At 44.3% G+C, this 16908-nt stretch overlaps 1 protein-coding gene across 1 annotated transcript; it reads left to right on the forward strand.

Annotated features, from left to right (window-relative positions):
* The first annotated feature begins 8533 nt into the window (after positions 1–8533).
* Positions 8534–10209, forward strand: LOC144827037 (uncharacterized). The gene has a single exon (XM_078685501.1). The coding sequence runs from the start codon at positions 8785–8787 to the stop codon at positions 9952–9954; it is 1170 nt and encodes a 389-aa protein (XP_078541627.1). The 5' UTR covers positions 8534–8784; the 3' UTR covers positions 9955–10209.
* Positions 10210–16908: the final 6699 nt, after the last annotated feature.

A 16908-nucleotide genomic window follows, 5' to 3' on the forward strand; every position in this document is an offset into this window, starting at 1 on the left:
ACATGCATCAGTTGAGGCATTGCCAGTACGTCCTTATAAAAGCAGGAAAGCGTCCCCTTGGATAAACCATAATGATCAAAGGTACATTTTAAAGGATGTGTACGGCTTACATGTGTACAAGTGCCTGATCATGTCATAGAGAACTATTGGAAACGCACGTAGAAGGGTCTTCGGAGAGGTAGAGCTCAGGAGGGGAAAGACTTAAATCCATAGGGGACATTTTTAATGTTCTAAGTATTTTAATAAATGGAAATCGTGTTTTACGTTACAGACACATTGGGATTACTGTTAACTCTTCTCTATATAACTTGCATATATACATAGTAATTGACCAGTAAAACAACCTTTATATTGTTTTAGAGCCAATCTTACCAATTAGCCTCTAGTGCACTTGACCCCTTCTGCCTACTATGTACCTCAGCCAGCACTGATATTGTCTCCGATTGCGGCAAACAAACCAGGTGAAGTAATCTAACTTGCTAGGTGCTGGCTGCTTTAAAACTTCACTCATAACCTGCCTGCATCCACACTTCACAGTCTGCCTGCATCCAAGGGACGGTGCCTCCATCAGGTTGTTGGGCATTACCTCACTCATTATTTTGGCTTCCAGGCTCCCCCCCATAAATGTATTAGTAAACATTTAAAGTGTTGCTTCTGACTGCTTCATAACTCAGTCGATCAAGCGAGGAGCGTTCCAGGCACGTCGGCGAAAAGCCAAGCCGCCAATGCGGGCCTGAGGGGGTAGGCCCTAAAAGTGCAAAAATAATGTCACTGCCAGTCAGTCTCAGTCCATCGTAACCACCACAATACTCAGTACTAGACCCAGGGCCCTTAGGAGCGCATGTAGGGGTTGTTGGACTGTAGCAGTGACAAAGAGTGAATTATATACAAGGTTTCTGCCGGGGGTATTTACAAGGAAAAGGGAAAACGAGCATGAAAGCAAAGAGTTTACAAATGTTACAATGACTATCTTAAATCATAGACACTGATTGTATGGTTCATTTCCATAGGGCGTCGACGGCGTTTCGACCCGGAAGTGGATGGCGGGTCTCATCAGGACCAAGGGGATGTGGGACATCTGTGGGAGTGAAAACAAGTAGTAAGGGCATGTACTATGTGTAGGATCAAAGTGAAATAATCAGGAGGGACCACTAAGGAGGCCTGATTACCTGGGTTGTACGAGCTCAATTGCTAGGTGGTGGATGCCAACCATGCGTGGAAATAATGGATGGATTACTTACAGTCAGGGCACAAGTCGGGGTACCACGCGGGTGGACGGCATCCCCCCACTTATTTTCGAGGGTTTTTCAGGGTGGACGCCGTCCACCCTGTTCAATCAAAACCGCGTCCACCATTACTGATGAATTATGTTTGCCTCTAGGCTGCGCGTGTGTGCCCGAATGCAGACTTGCTTCCTACAGCGCCCAGACGCTCTGTGGGAGTGCGCTCTCCCCTCGAGAAGCAGAATACATAACAAAAGGGTATCGTCAAAAGGTCCCTTTTCAAAGGGGGAGGCGCACCAGGAAGCCCAGTACAGCAATTAAATTACAAAGGGGCTGCTTACAGTTTTCCAAGAGGCCCTTAGCAGGCAGTGTGAAACTAATCCTATGTGAATGTGTTTCACACTGCAATGAGAGGGTGTGGACGTGTCATTACGCCCAGTGTTGCTGAAATTGGAACTGGGGGAGGATTGCGAGGCCGGCACTAGGGTAAGTATATTAATGTTCAAAGAGAGAGGTCCGTGCCTCAAACAGTATGGTAGTAAAAAGGGTTGAAGTTTAGATAAAGAAAAAACTTCACAATGTATAGACTGCAACTGGGATCTGTGAATGATGGTTTGTTTACATAAAAAAACAGAGGAGTCGGAGTCGCATGACCTGGCCTGGCTGGAAGGCAACTTCCCTCCAGTTCAGCAGCCAGATGAGGTAAATAAAAAAGCCAGCTGTGCTCTGCCCATTTGCACTTAGGGGAGTTAGTGATCCAAATCTTTAATTGTGTTTCGTTATTTGCTTGAATTGGAAATAGGAATGTGTGCGTTTTTATTGGGGGTCGCAGGCTTGTGTGGAAAGGTGTTGCATTCCATACTATGGTTTTATTCTAATAAATGTTTTCTATAGTGTGTATGTTCGATCTCCAGACAGGACAAGAATCCTGATCTCTGTCATTGCATTTCTGCCTGTAAACTCAAGGGGTATGGACAGAGTGAATACATCTGACCAGATGCCTGAATAGACCGCAGTAGAGAGATCCAGTTTACCAGAGAGCGTGCTGTATTGTTCATCGCCTGTGTTATGAATTCCATACAAAACTGAGGCCTTCGTGCCAAAACAGGAATATTTTTGATAGCTCAAAACAAACATTTTTTAGATCTGTTTTTGCAGTTGATTCATTCAAGCTACAAAGCATCAGAGTTTGTCATTGGAAAAATAAATACTTTTCATACAAAGCTACTAAATCAAATACACCCTCCTTAACTGACAGAAGCATTGCAGTTACAAATGTGGAGTTCAATATTTGTTTGTCTGTCATAAAATTAATTCCTAGGTGGAAACAGGCACAGCAGCACAAGACAGAGAGTTGTTTCTAACTATTGCATTTTCCTGACTTTCAGAAAGTGGTTTAATAATTCCCTTGAGGGTGAGGGAGACTCTCTGTACATCTTGAAGATCCAGATCACAGACTGCACTGTAGTCTAACAAATCTGAGGTCAGGGTGTGGCTGCTTCATCAAGTGGTCGAGGTGAGCCCGTTTCATCAAGTGGGATTAAGGCGCATTGGAGCCAACTGCCTTCAGAGGGCTCCCCTTGTGTGGGAATGAAAAATTAAGATACTGTGATTCCAGGGATGCACTCTGACTGTTCCTACGGCTTACAGCTAGTGTCTGACTGTTTCGATCATGCTATACCTCAGTGACAGCAAGTTAACTGCTCGCTGCTGACATCAGTCACTAAGGCTAGAAAGCAGGCAGGACTGCCCATGAATGACACGAGAACTTTCAGTGTGACTTGTTAAAACGCATTTTGCTTACTGGAGTGGCCCTCATATGCTGGAAAATATACACCTACTGGGCTTTTGTAGTAGTTTGGTACCACCACTAAGTGGAATCATGAGGTCTTAACTTGCCATAAGGAAACGTTAGGATGTGGGACTGACATAACGTGTCTTCTCCCCACCCCCGAACAAACCCAGCCCCACCACTCACACACCTCACCAGCCGCCACTGTATTAAAGTTTAAAAAGCACCTTCTGCCTCGTTCCTAGCCACAATAAAAGTGTTACATAGCTTCGGTGATTAATGTTCTACTTGGAGTGAGATCGGAGTTTTGTCTAGTGAAAGTTTTGACTCATTGTTAATATGGGTTAATATGCCTGATGCAAAGGACGTGTACCATACATCACAGACCTGTATTTATGAAGGTAGCTCAGTGGGTTACTGCTTTTGTTAGAGGTATTCTTTAGTTACTTGCAGTTTCTAAGTTAAAATCCTAAAATGGAACAGCGAGCTATCAACTGTAAGCAAAGCGCTGCATGCAAACTGCAAGTTATATATTAGAGTGTTATACTTTTTTCCCCAGTCTTCCATTTTTTTATTGTTGCAAAAAAGATTTGTTTGGGTAGAAAACAATTGTTATTATTACAGAGAACTCTCAAGTATGGTGTTACATTTTGAATCCTGTTAAAGGGTGGTTGTAAGGGAATCTGTGCCGGTAGTGGTCATTGGGGGGCGCTAACTGGGCACCACCAGTGCTAAAGCCGGCCCTGGAAACAGGTTCCAGTATTGATACTCAAATGAAGAGCTCCAATACTTTCCAGTCGATGTTGATCAAAAAACTGTAAAAACTACATTAAACATTCATCTTAAAGTATAGGCAAAAAGTTTTAAACCAATCCTCCTTTTTATTTATCATCACAAAGAATACACCTTCAAATACATGACTTCAGGCTTTGCTCTGTACAAAACCCCTGACTTGCCTTTTAGTTCACTAATAGCACTGTCTTTTGGGGGGAGGTGGTGGGGGAGCTGGAACGATTCTCAGGTCTTGTTTGATAAATACTTTGCACATAATCTGAAGTACTAACATGAGGTGCTTTCGATAGTTTACTATAGTCTAACATAATCTGTGCTGCATGATTGACACACCACATTTTTTCAAGGCTTGGCTTGTGTATGGGTTCTTAAGAGCCAGAACAGACCCTTGGCTCCGCTGTCCCTGGTAATTTGGTGTCTCGCCCACCTTTGCCTTTTGCCATAGTCCGGGTCACTGGAATTATGCGTCAGGAGAAGACCAAATTATGCAGCAGGGTGGAATTATGAGGCAAGCAAAGGCAAGTTATGTAGTATAATGCTGCATATTTTATGATAGAGTTACTTTATTATTTTGAAATTTTGCACATGCTAACACTAACTGTATTGTATTGTATTGTTACTTGTATAGCGCATGGCTACCCGGAGGCATCCCAGCGCTGCGCGGGGCTAAGGGGAGGGGGTCTGAGCTTTTATATTAACAGCCAGGTCTTCAACTGTTTTCGGAAGTTCAAATGGTTTGGTTCGCTCCGTAGATGCAGTGGGAGGGCATTCCATAGTCTGGAGGCATTGAGTGAGAAGAGGCTACCGCCACTTCTGGCCTTCTTGATCCTGGGAATCACCGCAACTGGGCAAATGTTTCATCTCATTAGTACCATTTACCACCTAAATACATCCATGTTTAAGCTACTTTAAGTGCATAGTTTATTCAGTCTGATAATATGGCAATCTGGGCTGTATTTGGATAATTAGCAAAATGGCATCTTGGCAATATCTGTAACTGAGGGATAAACATGCTGCCCAAACATGCAGGTCATATAATAGAACGTAGAATATTCTGTAACCTTTACTACCGCTCCCTATGGAGGACAACCCACCCAACGTATAACTCTTTACTGTGTCGATGGGGAACTCTTTAACACAAGTGTATCCATTGGTGAAGTAGATGTGCTTTTGGCAAGACTGAATGCTGAGTGGGCTGTCATATTGTTACAGCCCACTTCGCAAACTTCTTTGTTTTTCAGAAACAAGCCCACAATTCAAGGGTTTGTTTCTGAAAAATAAAAATGTCTCCTACCCACAGGGAGATTTTCCCCTACAAGTGGTGGGCAGTGTTCATTTTTCCTGCCAGGCATGACAGACACTGAGAGTGGTCTGCCTCAGCAAATCCGCCCCAAGTAGGCAGACCTTCAGAGGTACTGACTGGAGCGTCATTTCAGTGGAATGACCTCTGCCTATAACTGTACCCCAGTGGACAATGGTCACACTTGCAGAACCCAGAGACTCTTCCTTCCAGTTACCCGTACCACCCTTTCTTCGGGACGTGGAATAACCAGACTTAACACGTGCTATTATAGGACACTCAGGATGCCGTGATGTCACTTCCTGCCGTGATGTCACTTCCTGCTGTGATGTCACTTCCTGTCGTGATGTCACTTCCTGTGACCACGCCTACCTTGGAGAGTCCCCCCACTTCTTTTTTTAGGACTTGTGCCCTGCTTACAGTGGACCCAGCCGGGTACTATGGCATGATTAGAGAGGGAAAAAGGGAAAGAAAAAATGAGGTCAGGTAAGATATTAATTACAATAATCTAGTGCGCAGTACCTATGGATTGTAGGCACTTACCACTGTGGGTAGTGTTGTCACGATCGGTGACAGTCTGCCCCGCTCGATGGTCAGGTGCAGAATCCGTGCCCACGGGAACTGAGGTGTGGTGGGGCAATCAAGGCCTTTGGTGATGCATTTTTGGCGGATAGTGGCCAAGCAGTACGATGCCTAAGGATGGTAAAGCATGAGCCGGTGTAACAGTTGAACCTCAAGCAATCGGTTCAGGAGGGTGGTGGGGAGGGCAGGGTGGCGTGTCTTACCTGAGGATAATTTGCGCGCTCGCTTCCTTCAGTCTGTCAGGATCTCACTGATGCGGGTATGATTCAGCGCACACGAGGATGTAGCGTATATTGTGTACAGCATTTTTTTCCATGTTATAAGTTCTGGGCTGGAGTGGGTTTAGGGTGCTTTCTCCATTGTTTTTGGGGGGGGGGGCAGATGGGGGGAGATGAAGTGGTTTACCCAGAAACACAGGATGTTGAGCCAACGCCGAGTCTCGAACTTGGATCCCTAGTTCCAAAGTTTGCAGCTCTGGCCATAACGCCCCATCCTCTCCATTTGGCGAATGCAGGTTTTGTCTTTCAGTATTTGGGTACCTGAACACCATTTTATGTTACCTGTTCCTGATTCTCTTTCTGGATTTGGCTGCAGGAGTGTCCAATTGGCTGTGGAGGGTTGCAGGAATATTGCTGCAACTTTGTTGAAGAGAGAGCACTCCTCTTGCAGGAACAACTCAAAAACCGACGATTAAGTCAGATTACTCCTATGTCCAGAGTTATGGTTTCAGTCAGTGCTTTAAATATGCCAATACTGTCCAGTACTGAGTACCTGCACTTCTTACATTTGAAAGGGAGAGTACCTGCACTTCTCAGCACTGCTGCAATGCCTCTCATGTGAGAGTACCAGCACTTCTCAGGAGCAAGCAGGCACTCTAGAGAGTGAGTACCTGCACTTTTACATTTCCATGTAAAACACTGGTTTCAGCACTTTCATTGTGTGCCTTTGCAGAGGCAGAGGATCCTTGATTGTGACTAGCAGGAATTGGTTGGCTGCCAGCAGCTCTGTATAGCAGGCCGTTTGAGTCAAGGATGGAAATAAGGTGTGGAGAAGATGTGAAATATAGAAAAGGACAAAGAGAATATCGATGAAAGCCACTGAGCAATTTAGAGAGAGATTCAGAGAAACCCATGAAAAAACATTTGGGTAAAGTGTGGAAATTGAAACAGGGAGGAATGTTGACAGGGCAAGGAGTGAAACATACAAAGGGACCTAGAGAAATGTTGAGAGCAATGTAGTGAAAGAGAGACAGAAATATATTTGCAGAGGAGAAATAAGTATCTGCGTTGTGTTTCAGTTTTAACATTACTGTTCTAACCATTTAAATATCACAATGTACGAAGACTGGTAAATATATTTAAAGAGAAGTTCTCTGGTTATACTGCAGAAGCAGCTATCTACGTCATTATCATATGAAATCTGTTTATTGATGTCATAACAACACTTTCACAATTCCTTTACTAACTTTCTTGCTTTCTCAAATTTACTTGAAAATGCACCATTTGCCCACTATCGTTTTCAAACATTGCGGGGAGAGAATCCCCCTGAATCACCCCTTGGGATAGTCATGCTCACTCACCACAGAGCACTCATCCCGGACTTCTATGCCTTACCACTTAAAAATGTCACCAGCCGCCACTGCTGAATCCACACTTCACAGCCTGCCTGCATCCACACTTCACAACCTGCCTGCATCCACACTTCACAACTTGCCTGCATCCACACTTCACAGCCTGCTTGCATTCACACTTCACAGCCTGCCAGCATTCACACTTTACAGTCGGCCTTCAACCACACTTCACAGCCTGCCTGCATCCACACTTCACAACATGCCACCATCCACACTTCACAGCCTGCCTGTATCCACACTTCATAGCCTGCCTGCACTCACACTTCACAGCCTGCCTGCATCCACACTTCACAACCTGCCTGCATCCACACTTCATAGCCTGCCTGCACTCACACTTCACAGCCTGCCAGCATTCACACTTCACAGCCTGCCTTCATCCACACTTCACAGCCTGCCAGCATCCACACTTCACAGCCTGCCTGCATCCACACTTCACAACATGCTACCATCAACACTTCACAACATGCTACCATCCACACTTCACAGCCTGCCTGTATCCACACTTCACAGCCTGCCTGTATCCACACTTCACAGCCTGCCTGTATCCACATTTCACAATCTGCCTGTATTCACAGTTCACCGCCTGCCTGTATCCACACTTCACAGCCTGCCTGTATCCACACTGGGCAACCTGCCTGCATCCACACTTCAGGGCCTGTCTTCATCCACAGTTCCCAGCCTGCCTGTATCCACACTTCAAAGCCTGCCTGTATCCACACTTCACAGCCTGCCTGTATCCACACTTCACAGCCTGCCTGTATCCACACTTCAAAGCCTGCCTGTATCCACACTTCAAAGCCTGCCTGCATCCCCACATCATAGAGTGCGATGGACACGTCCAGAGCACTTATGAGATCTACAGGGGCACTAGATCTGTGTGAAATGGACAAATACAGCAAGTGCTGTTGATTTCTACACATTATCATATTCTAGAGGTTGGAAACACACGAAAGAGGAGCACCCCATTGAATTTGCGCATTGAGCATAGAGTTTTGTCAATAACTTAATTTCAAAACAGAAATTGCCTTTGTACTACCAAAGTGTGTTTCATTCTAAATTGTATCCTCTGTACAATCTCCCCACTGCCCTCCCCTATTAAGGATACCTTATCCAGGTTAGCTGCTTCTCTTGCTTTTGGCCACTTGTTGTAAGATAGATGACCCTTTTTCTCCAACACTCACATATTTTTGTTTCTTATTCACAGGCTCACAAGATGCTGGTGAACTGACCTGCAGCGCATCAGCACTGGTTGCATTTGCAGCAGAGGAAGAATTTATCACAGCAAGAATCGCAAGAAAGTTTCACGCTCGATCAGACCTGGGCACATATCAGAAGATCGATTCTGGAAAAACTGTGTACAAGGAGAGCAAGAAAAAAATTCCTTGGAGCTTACATCTTCACAAGCTTTCAGTGATTCATGCTTTAATAAAACAGTACCTATGTCCTGATTGTGGTGAAAATTGTCATGCAGACGACTTACCAACATCAGAGGAACCCCACTGGGGAGAAATCATATGAGTGTACAGAATGTGGGAAAAGTTTCACTCAGAGCTGGAATCTTAACTCCCATCAAAAGGTCCATGATGCGTGTAAAACTGGAGGGATTAACCCCCGTAAGAAACTGTTCAGTTGCCTGGAATGTGGGAAAAGCTACTATCTACGTTCACAACTGTACGCACATCAAAGAATCCATACTGGAGAAAGACCACATCTGTGCATGGAATGTGGGAAAAGCTTCCTTCAAAGCACACAGCTGCGCCTGCATCAGCGAATCCATACTGGAGAAAAGCCATACCAGTGTTCAGAGTGCCACAAACGTTTCAGTCAGAGAAAAGATCTGTTCTCGCACCAGATGATCCATACTGGGGAGAAACCATACCAGTGTACGGAATGTTGGAAAAGGTTCACTTGTGGCTCGAATCTTTACAGGCATAGGAGGGTGCATATGAAGGAGAACCCATACTCGTTTACAGAGAGTTTGAGCAGCGATGATAAGAGACCAGATTTGGGTAACCATCAGAGGATGCACACTGGAAACCAATTGCACCACTGTACAGAGTGTGAGAAAACCTTCATTCAGAGGAGTGATCTGGTAAATCATCACAGGATCCATACCGGAGAGAAACCGTACAAATGTACAGAGTGCCTGAAAACTTTCAGTCTCAAGGCAAGTCTGGTCGCTCATCAGAGGGTCCATACTGGGGAGAAACCGTTTAAGTGTACAGAGTGTCCAAAATGCTACACTTGGAGGACAGATCTAATAAGGCATCAGAGGAGCCATACTGGGGAAAAACCACACAGGTGTACAAAGTGTTCGAAAAGCTTCACATTAAGGGCAGCAATGATACAGCATCAGAGAATCCATACTGGGGAGAAACTGTATCAATGCACTGAGTGCCAGAAAACCTTGATCTCGAACCAGTCACTGAAAAATCACCAAAGACTCCATACTGGAGAGAAACCTTACCGGTGTGGTGAGTGCCAGAAAAATTTCACTCGCAAGGCAGATCTGGTCAGACATCATGGGATCCATACTGGGGAGATACCGTTCCAGTGTACAGAGTGTCAGAAATGTTTCAATTGGAAGTCATCTCTAGTAAAGCATCAGAGAAGCCATACTGGGGTAAAACCATAGAGGTGTTTAGAGTGTCTGAAAAGCTTTACTAGGAAGCCAACTTTATCGTTTCACCAAAAAAATCCATTCTGGTGAGAAAATGCGCTAGTGCATGAGTCTCCAATGAGTAACTCAAAAGCTACTGGTAGCTTGCTAACATGCATGAAGTACGTCATAGTTAAACTTAGCACAGTACATCATTCAGAGGGTTTATGCACATTAAAGAAGACACTCTGTTCATCTCAAGACACTCAGGGTGGCAGTCAGCCAAACAAATGACAGGACCTCGTGCTAGTGGAACAGGAAGGAACCCAGTGATAAAGTATGCCCTCCAGGGGGTAAAACTGGTGGGGGAGGGTTTTCCTTACAAAAGGCATTTGCTTTCTTCCTAAGGTCATCTGGTTAGTGCACGTTATAGGATCCAGCCTTGGTACAGTGCTGCCGTTGGTATAATTGTGTGCATTATTGTCATATTAGAGGCATACTTACCATTATGGCAAGAATCCATGGCGTGTGATCCTAAAGCTTGTAAAATCGAAACCGGTTAAATGTGAATCATTTGTACGTCTGAGTACATGATGAAAATGGCAAACTGATGTTTGAAGAATGCATATTTACAAAAAATGTAAACTGGTATTTTGAAGGGAAAAATATATTTCTTTCAAAAAAGAAATTTGAGAATTTGAGCTTGTTTGCCTTTAATGAAAGAGGTATAACTGATATGCTGATGGAGACAAAATAGTTGCATTCCTAAAACATATTTAAAGCTAATAGGTAAACGGTAAATCAAGCTGAGTCCTGTTGAGTGGACTCCTTTTGCGAGGTGTGAGGAGATGGCTAATGCACCGATCAGGTTGTTATCCATTTGCATGATGAAGTCGGTGACCCCTGTATGCAAGAGATGGGCTGCCGTGAAGTGAGCCGTGTGCACTGCAGCACGTATCAGGCTGCAGCCCGTACGTAGGAGATGGCGAGCCCATATGACAGGAGGCGCCACAACAAAAAGTTTGTAATGCTTTGAACCACATAGTCCCTGTACACTGAGCCAAGCAGTACAGAACTTATGCAGGAGGAGAGGATACAGTGACCCCGTATGCCAGAAGGGGTCATCAGGAGCTTCAAAGACCTGCAATCTAATTGGAAGCCCCTGCTGAAGAGGGGAGGATGCCTTGGGGGCCCCGTCATCAAGGCAAATGTCCTGTGTCAGGATCATAGCATTACCCTTCAACAGTGGGAGGGCCCAGAATCTTACCCTGTATTTCAGGGGGAGCCACAAAGAACCTCAGATCACGTCAGTGGTGCGACCGTGTGTGAGGAACCCTACGACCGCTGAGTTTACACCCACCTGGACCACGTGTGGAAAATTCCCCTGATTTAGCTGCTTCCGCTTCAAGCACCCACGGATGGAGCGCACTCAGGAACTCTTGTCACTCCAAGCTTTCAGGTGCCGGGAAGACTGATTTCGGGCCAGTCAGCACCAGGGTAGTATGCTTGCTAGATAGCGCCACGGAGCTGGAACACTATTGACTTTAAAATAGAGTCCTAGTGGACTCATGCGACTCAGACTACTAGTGGGGCTTAACCTGGGTGGTGCCTATAGTGAATGGGGAATAACCACTATCACTAGGAGTGAGGTAGGAGTAGGACCCAGGGGAACTGCCTAAAGAAATACTAGAGCTCTGACCACAGATGGACTATGTAGTTGTTTGCAAATGTTGTGTTTCTCTTTGCGTAATTAACTGTAAAATAAAGTACTTCTTGAATTACAAAAGTAAGTATTTGGTTGGACAATAATTTCTTGCTGCTGCTGTGCGCATGTTGTGTTGTAAGCCCATGTTCACCCCTTATCCCGTATCCACCTCCCGCCAGATGGAGCCTTGGACTGCTCGGACCACGCTGTTACTCAGAGTCAAGTGCAGAAGCGGTACTTGACCCAGTTGATCGGGATCCATAGTAGGTGGGACCCGGGACATCTGGAGTAAGATGCCCAACCGCCACGACCGTACTAGTAATCCCTGCATGCCCATGGCCCTCTGTACAGGGTTGTGACAGCTTGGCGTTTGGTGTCCTGGGGAAACACAACTTGAAATCAATAACTGGGTCTATGATTCGAAGAACGCTGGGGGCATCAACAACACCTGAACTCACTCAAGCTAAAGGTATCTTCACTTCCATTCGTCCTCTGCGATGTAATGAGCAAAACAAGGAACCTGCCACTGTTCTGCAGCTTTAAAGTAGCAAAATCAAAGCTCATCCCTACCATGGCATATGGCACATGCGAAATTTTAGAATAAGGTTGGCTCCTTTTTAGACATTTCTTAGTGTAAAATCTACATTTTGCTGTTTAAGTTTCCACAAACTTCATCACAAAGGCAGATCAGGCTAGAACTAGAAATAAAGTAAATGCCAGTAGAAAGAACCCGTAGTCAGCTTACCTAAACATGGCTCCCACTTCGTTGCGGGCTAAAGGCCTGTAAGAATCTCACCTTCCACACACCTTACTGAAGACCCTTGAACAAGCTGGCAAACCTGCTATCTTTTGCCACAGATATCAAATTTTAGAAAAGAAACCACGCATTCTCCGTAATAAACTCCTACAAAAAGTTACATCCACAGAAATTCTTAGCAGACACCTTTCAAGTGCACTGCAAGGTAAGGCAAATGCAACTATGTTTCACACTTTTACTGTCGGGATTTTCTTCAGAAATGGGCGGAACGACCAATTTCCACAGGAAGCTGTGCCTCATTTATTATGTACCTGTTCTGCCCTACTGAATGAGCGCAGATTGTGTGAACGACTCACCTTTATTCAGTTTGGCATTCGTACTTATAGTCACGCCACCATTTTATGCTTGCAAGGAGAACAGCTTAAAGTGGTGACCGGATTTGTGAAATAATTTAACTGCTGGGTGGTTGTTAACTAGACAATCTAAGCACTAGTCATGTTCGCCCTTCCTGTTACCTTGGTATAAACCGTTCACAATGTCATGCACCCAGCAGTGAGTTGTTCCCCTTCAGCTATCCCTTCACCTTTTGATTCCATATGCAGGACATAGCTTTATATCATTTTTTTTTTTAATCAAGCACTTAAAGCACTTTCATCTGTAGACAGACCGTAAGTTTATTCTTTTGCTCCTATTTTGAACTGACTGTAAATGTAATTACATTTGTGAAATGTATTTGTGTTTTTGGGATATGAAATGGTTTTAACGAAATGAAAAGAACTACCATCATCAGTTAAGTTCCTGGTTGGATCAAGTCCCTCCTGCAGATAGTGACCCGCATCTGACCTCAATTCTATCCTGTTGGCATCTGACTCAGAAAATAGGTTTACGGATGACCCAACAAATCACTTTGCTGTAGGATGCTTCCATATGTTGAAGCTACCACTGAAGATCCAGCCTTGTAGTGAAGGACCCCAGAAAAATCACCTGAATTGATGAAGATAGAAGTCAGCCTAATGTTGTAATTAGATTAGGTAGGCAGCAGGACACGTCTTCAGGTTATTAAGATACATTTATTAAGATAGTGTAAGATAAGACAGAGGAGCAGTAAACCTCACAGCTGACCAGACCATCAACTGCCAAGGCTGGAATCTTCACATACCAAATAGAACACTCTTAGGTACTATGGAAGGTTGAGAGGATAGAAACACTAAGAAAGGACTACAGACACCAAGTAGTCATATTGAAGTAAGTATAAATACACAACACCTAACATGCTGTCTGACTAAAACCTGGTTGATGCCTAGTGTCTTGCAAACCCCTCCCTTCCTAATGGCCTCGTTTCTCACTGTAGGCAATTGGAAAGTCACAGAAACTGTGTCTATTGTGAAACCTAGAAACTCGATATGATTCCTCAACATGAGATCTGATTTAGGCCTGTTGATCAAGAGTCCCAGATTCTGAAGGGTCTCACTGGCAAGAGACACGTATAAAATCATTCACTAAGGATCCTGGTAAGTTAAAGGTGATATTGTCCATATAAATACTCTTTCAAGGCCCAAGAATTTAAGGAGCAAGGTTTTGATAGGAGGTTCCAAATCCAAACATACACATTTGAAAAAGAGACTTCGGTATAATGGATTTAGGGATTAAGAATCGGAGGTCTAAAGGATTATAGATAGTTTGGACTCCGGTTTTGTTGCAGGCTACACTAAATAATTTGTTTGCTCCAAAGCAAAATAGAGTACATTTTCAGCATAACTTTGTCTTAACCTGTTGGCTGCGCCACCGATTTTGCGGAAGTGCGGCACTTCTGCAAAACGGGCAGGGTCGCGTCGTCCATAGGCCGATGGCAGCGCCAGCGAGGTAGTGCTGCCGTCAGCCAATGGCCGACGGCAGCATGGAAGGGGTTAAACATTGATCAAAGGTGTTGAACAATCATGTTATGTTATGCTATGTTATTTTATTTTGTAGTGCGCACAGCTACCCAACAATGGTTTCCCAGCACAAGCCATAACAGAAGCTTGGAGATATCGGAATTAGCAATGTTGGTTAAAAAAACTGGTTTTTAATTGTTTCCGGAAGACGGGAAACAGCTTCTCCCTCATCCATCATCCCATCATGAACGTGTAATGCCCTGTTTGGGAGCATAATGTAGTGAATGCTTTAATAAAGGGTGATGAATCAGCTCAAAACGTATGATTCAGACGATCTTGATGCACAAATGGGTGCAATGTCTGATATTTATATGTTTCTCTCATCTTCATTGCTTGATTTTGCTCGCCGGAAACTGGCATTCATAGCCTTTGAAATGCCACTCATAATTACACTGAAATTAGTGAAATTATGATACTGGCACTCATAGGAATATGAAACCTTGGCAGCTATGGAGCGGGTGTCAGTGTCACTGGGTGAAAGGTGCGCTGCAATGACAGCAGAAGGACTTCAAAACAGAATCGCCAGAGTAAATGCAGAAGAACTAAACACAGTTCGACAGGGACGTCTTAATACGTTTCGCCACAAAATGAGATCGATAATTATGTATTAAATGAAAGCTAACCTTGCTGGATGAAATGCAGATAAGTAGTGCTAGATAGGATTATACCCTCCAACCATGATATTGAAGATCAGTTTTAAAATATGCCGGGCTCTGCAATAGAACACACTGCGCAACAATACATCGGCATCGTTTTTTGACCACCGCCCCCAACAGATATGAATGAGTAATGCAGCGAAGACAACGACCACCATAAGTGGGCGGCAAAACACTCATCTTCGCAAGTGACAGCACTGTCAAAGAGCGCTGAAGAAGCAAAAACTGTCACCTCGGTGTGAACGATGAGAGCCTTGCAAGTGTTTGTGGCGTTGTCTGTAAAAATATGTCTGTGAACTGCGTTTAACCTCTCTCCAGTTGTTTCGGAAAGTCTGTGGTGCAGCCATTCTCCAATGCAGGGCTTGGTTCCTGAGCCCGAGGCCATAGAAGAGAGCTGCGGCTGTTTTAAACGAATAAGTAAAAAAAAAAAATTCCAGTCCTGTTTCGTATCAGCTCCAGGCCTTTGCAGACTTTTTGAACAACAACTAATGACCAGTAATAGGTCTCTCTTCGAAAGTTATCAATTCTAAGGTGACTCACCTGCCAGCTGCATTTCAACAGTGCCTGGGAGTGCGCCTCAAAGCTGAGAGCCTAGCCGGCCACCTTTGTTTACAGTCTTGAGCTGCGTCAGTCTTGGGGGCATATTAAAAGGAGGTTTATCTCCGCTTTTTTGGCTTTAAAAGCCAAGAAAGCAGAGATAAAATTATCTCCCTATTACCTAGCTACGCTAACACCAGTTAGCGACAGCTAGTAGGAGATAGCGACCATCTTGGGCCCCACTTTGCATGTCAGTGATATTTATCACTAATGACATGCAAAGTGTTAGCGACTGGAAACAGTCGCTAACATCGCTATCTCCTATTACCAACCTGCCCCTGAGCAGTTCTTAGCCATGTTATCCAATGGGAGGTGGATAACATGGCTAAGAGCATTAGCTCGGTAATGCATGAATATTGCTGATTTTTCAGCGATATTCATGCATTTCGGACAGTGTCCTAATTCCTAAAGATAATGTCAAAACCTCTGATTATTTATTTGGATAGATACCTCTGGATTGTCAAATCAGACTGGTGATCTCCTCGACCAGCTATCATCAGTGTATGAAATATTGCCATTTAAATCTCTCACTTTAGCACATAAAGTGGTCCATTGACCTGTCCCAGGCCACTTAAACATGCATTTACAAGGGGGGGGGGGATTATTATATAAATACAAAACAACGATAAGGTAGCATTTATGGCAAAATGTATATATTTTTAGAAATCCACAAGTTAGGGTTCAAAGAAAACTAGTTTACCTACCAAAAATTTGCAAGAGAGGGCTCAATCTTTGTAGTTTCAGAATTTGACAGGTTGATGTTTGGAGACACAATGAATGCATTTTGCAGTAGTCCATAAGGCTGATATTACAGTCATGATTCAGGCGCCCCTCTTGCTTATGTTACTTCCTCAGTGCCGCTTGCTGCTATCGTTATTATTAATTGACCCATTAGGAGGCATTTTGTACTAACACCTGATGCAGCAAATACTCAGCCAACTAAATGGCTGGAAGCAGTTTAGTGCCCATGATGATACCAGAAGTGGTGTCTAAAGGGGAATGTTGGTGGGATGCAGCTGTTCGGCCCGTCAAGATCTGAGTGATGTAGAATGATGTTGTGAGAGGGAATCATAAGGAGAGGCAATCCCATTCTACTGTCAAAAATATCCCACATCAGTCATTTGGTGCGGTTGCAGATAATAACAAACATTGAATAAGTAAACAAACCTACATTAGCTGCCCTCTGTTTGACTGTGGTGATCTTAAGGCTGTGGTAATCTGACATGAGAGATCAACCCATAAAGCAGGAGTGCCATGACCCCTCTGCTCTGGATTGTAGATGTCCTGTCATTTCACTGCATCTCTCTTCATTAAAGTGGTGTTTCAGAGCATACAGGAAGG

The sequence above is a fragment of the Lissotriton helveticus genome, chromosome 4_1, assembly GCF_964261635.1.
Source record: "Lissotriton helveticus chromosome 4_1, aLisHel1.1, whole genome shotgun sequence".
Taxonomy (NCBI): domain Eukaryota; kingdom Metazoa; phylum Chordata; class Amphibia; order Caudata; family Salamandridae; genus Lissotriton; species Lissotriton helveticus.

Bases quoted from the DNA above. Each gene is read 5' to 3' on its own strand.
- LOC144827037 (XM_078685501.1), top strand. From the start codon at position 8,785: ATGCAGACGACTTACCAACATCAGAGGAACCCCACTGGGGAGAAATCA.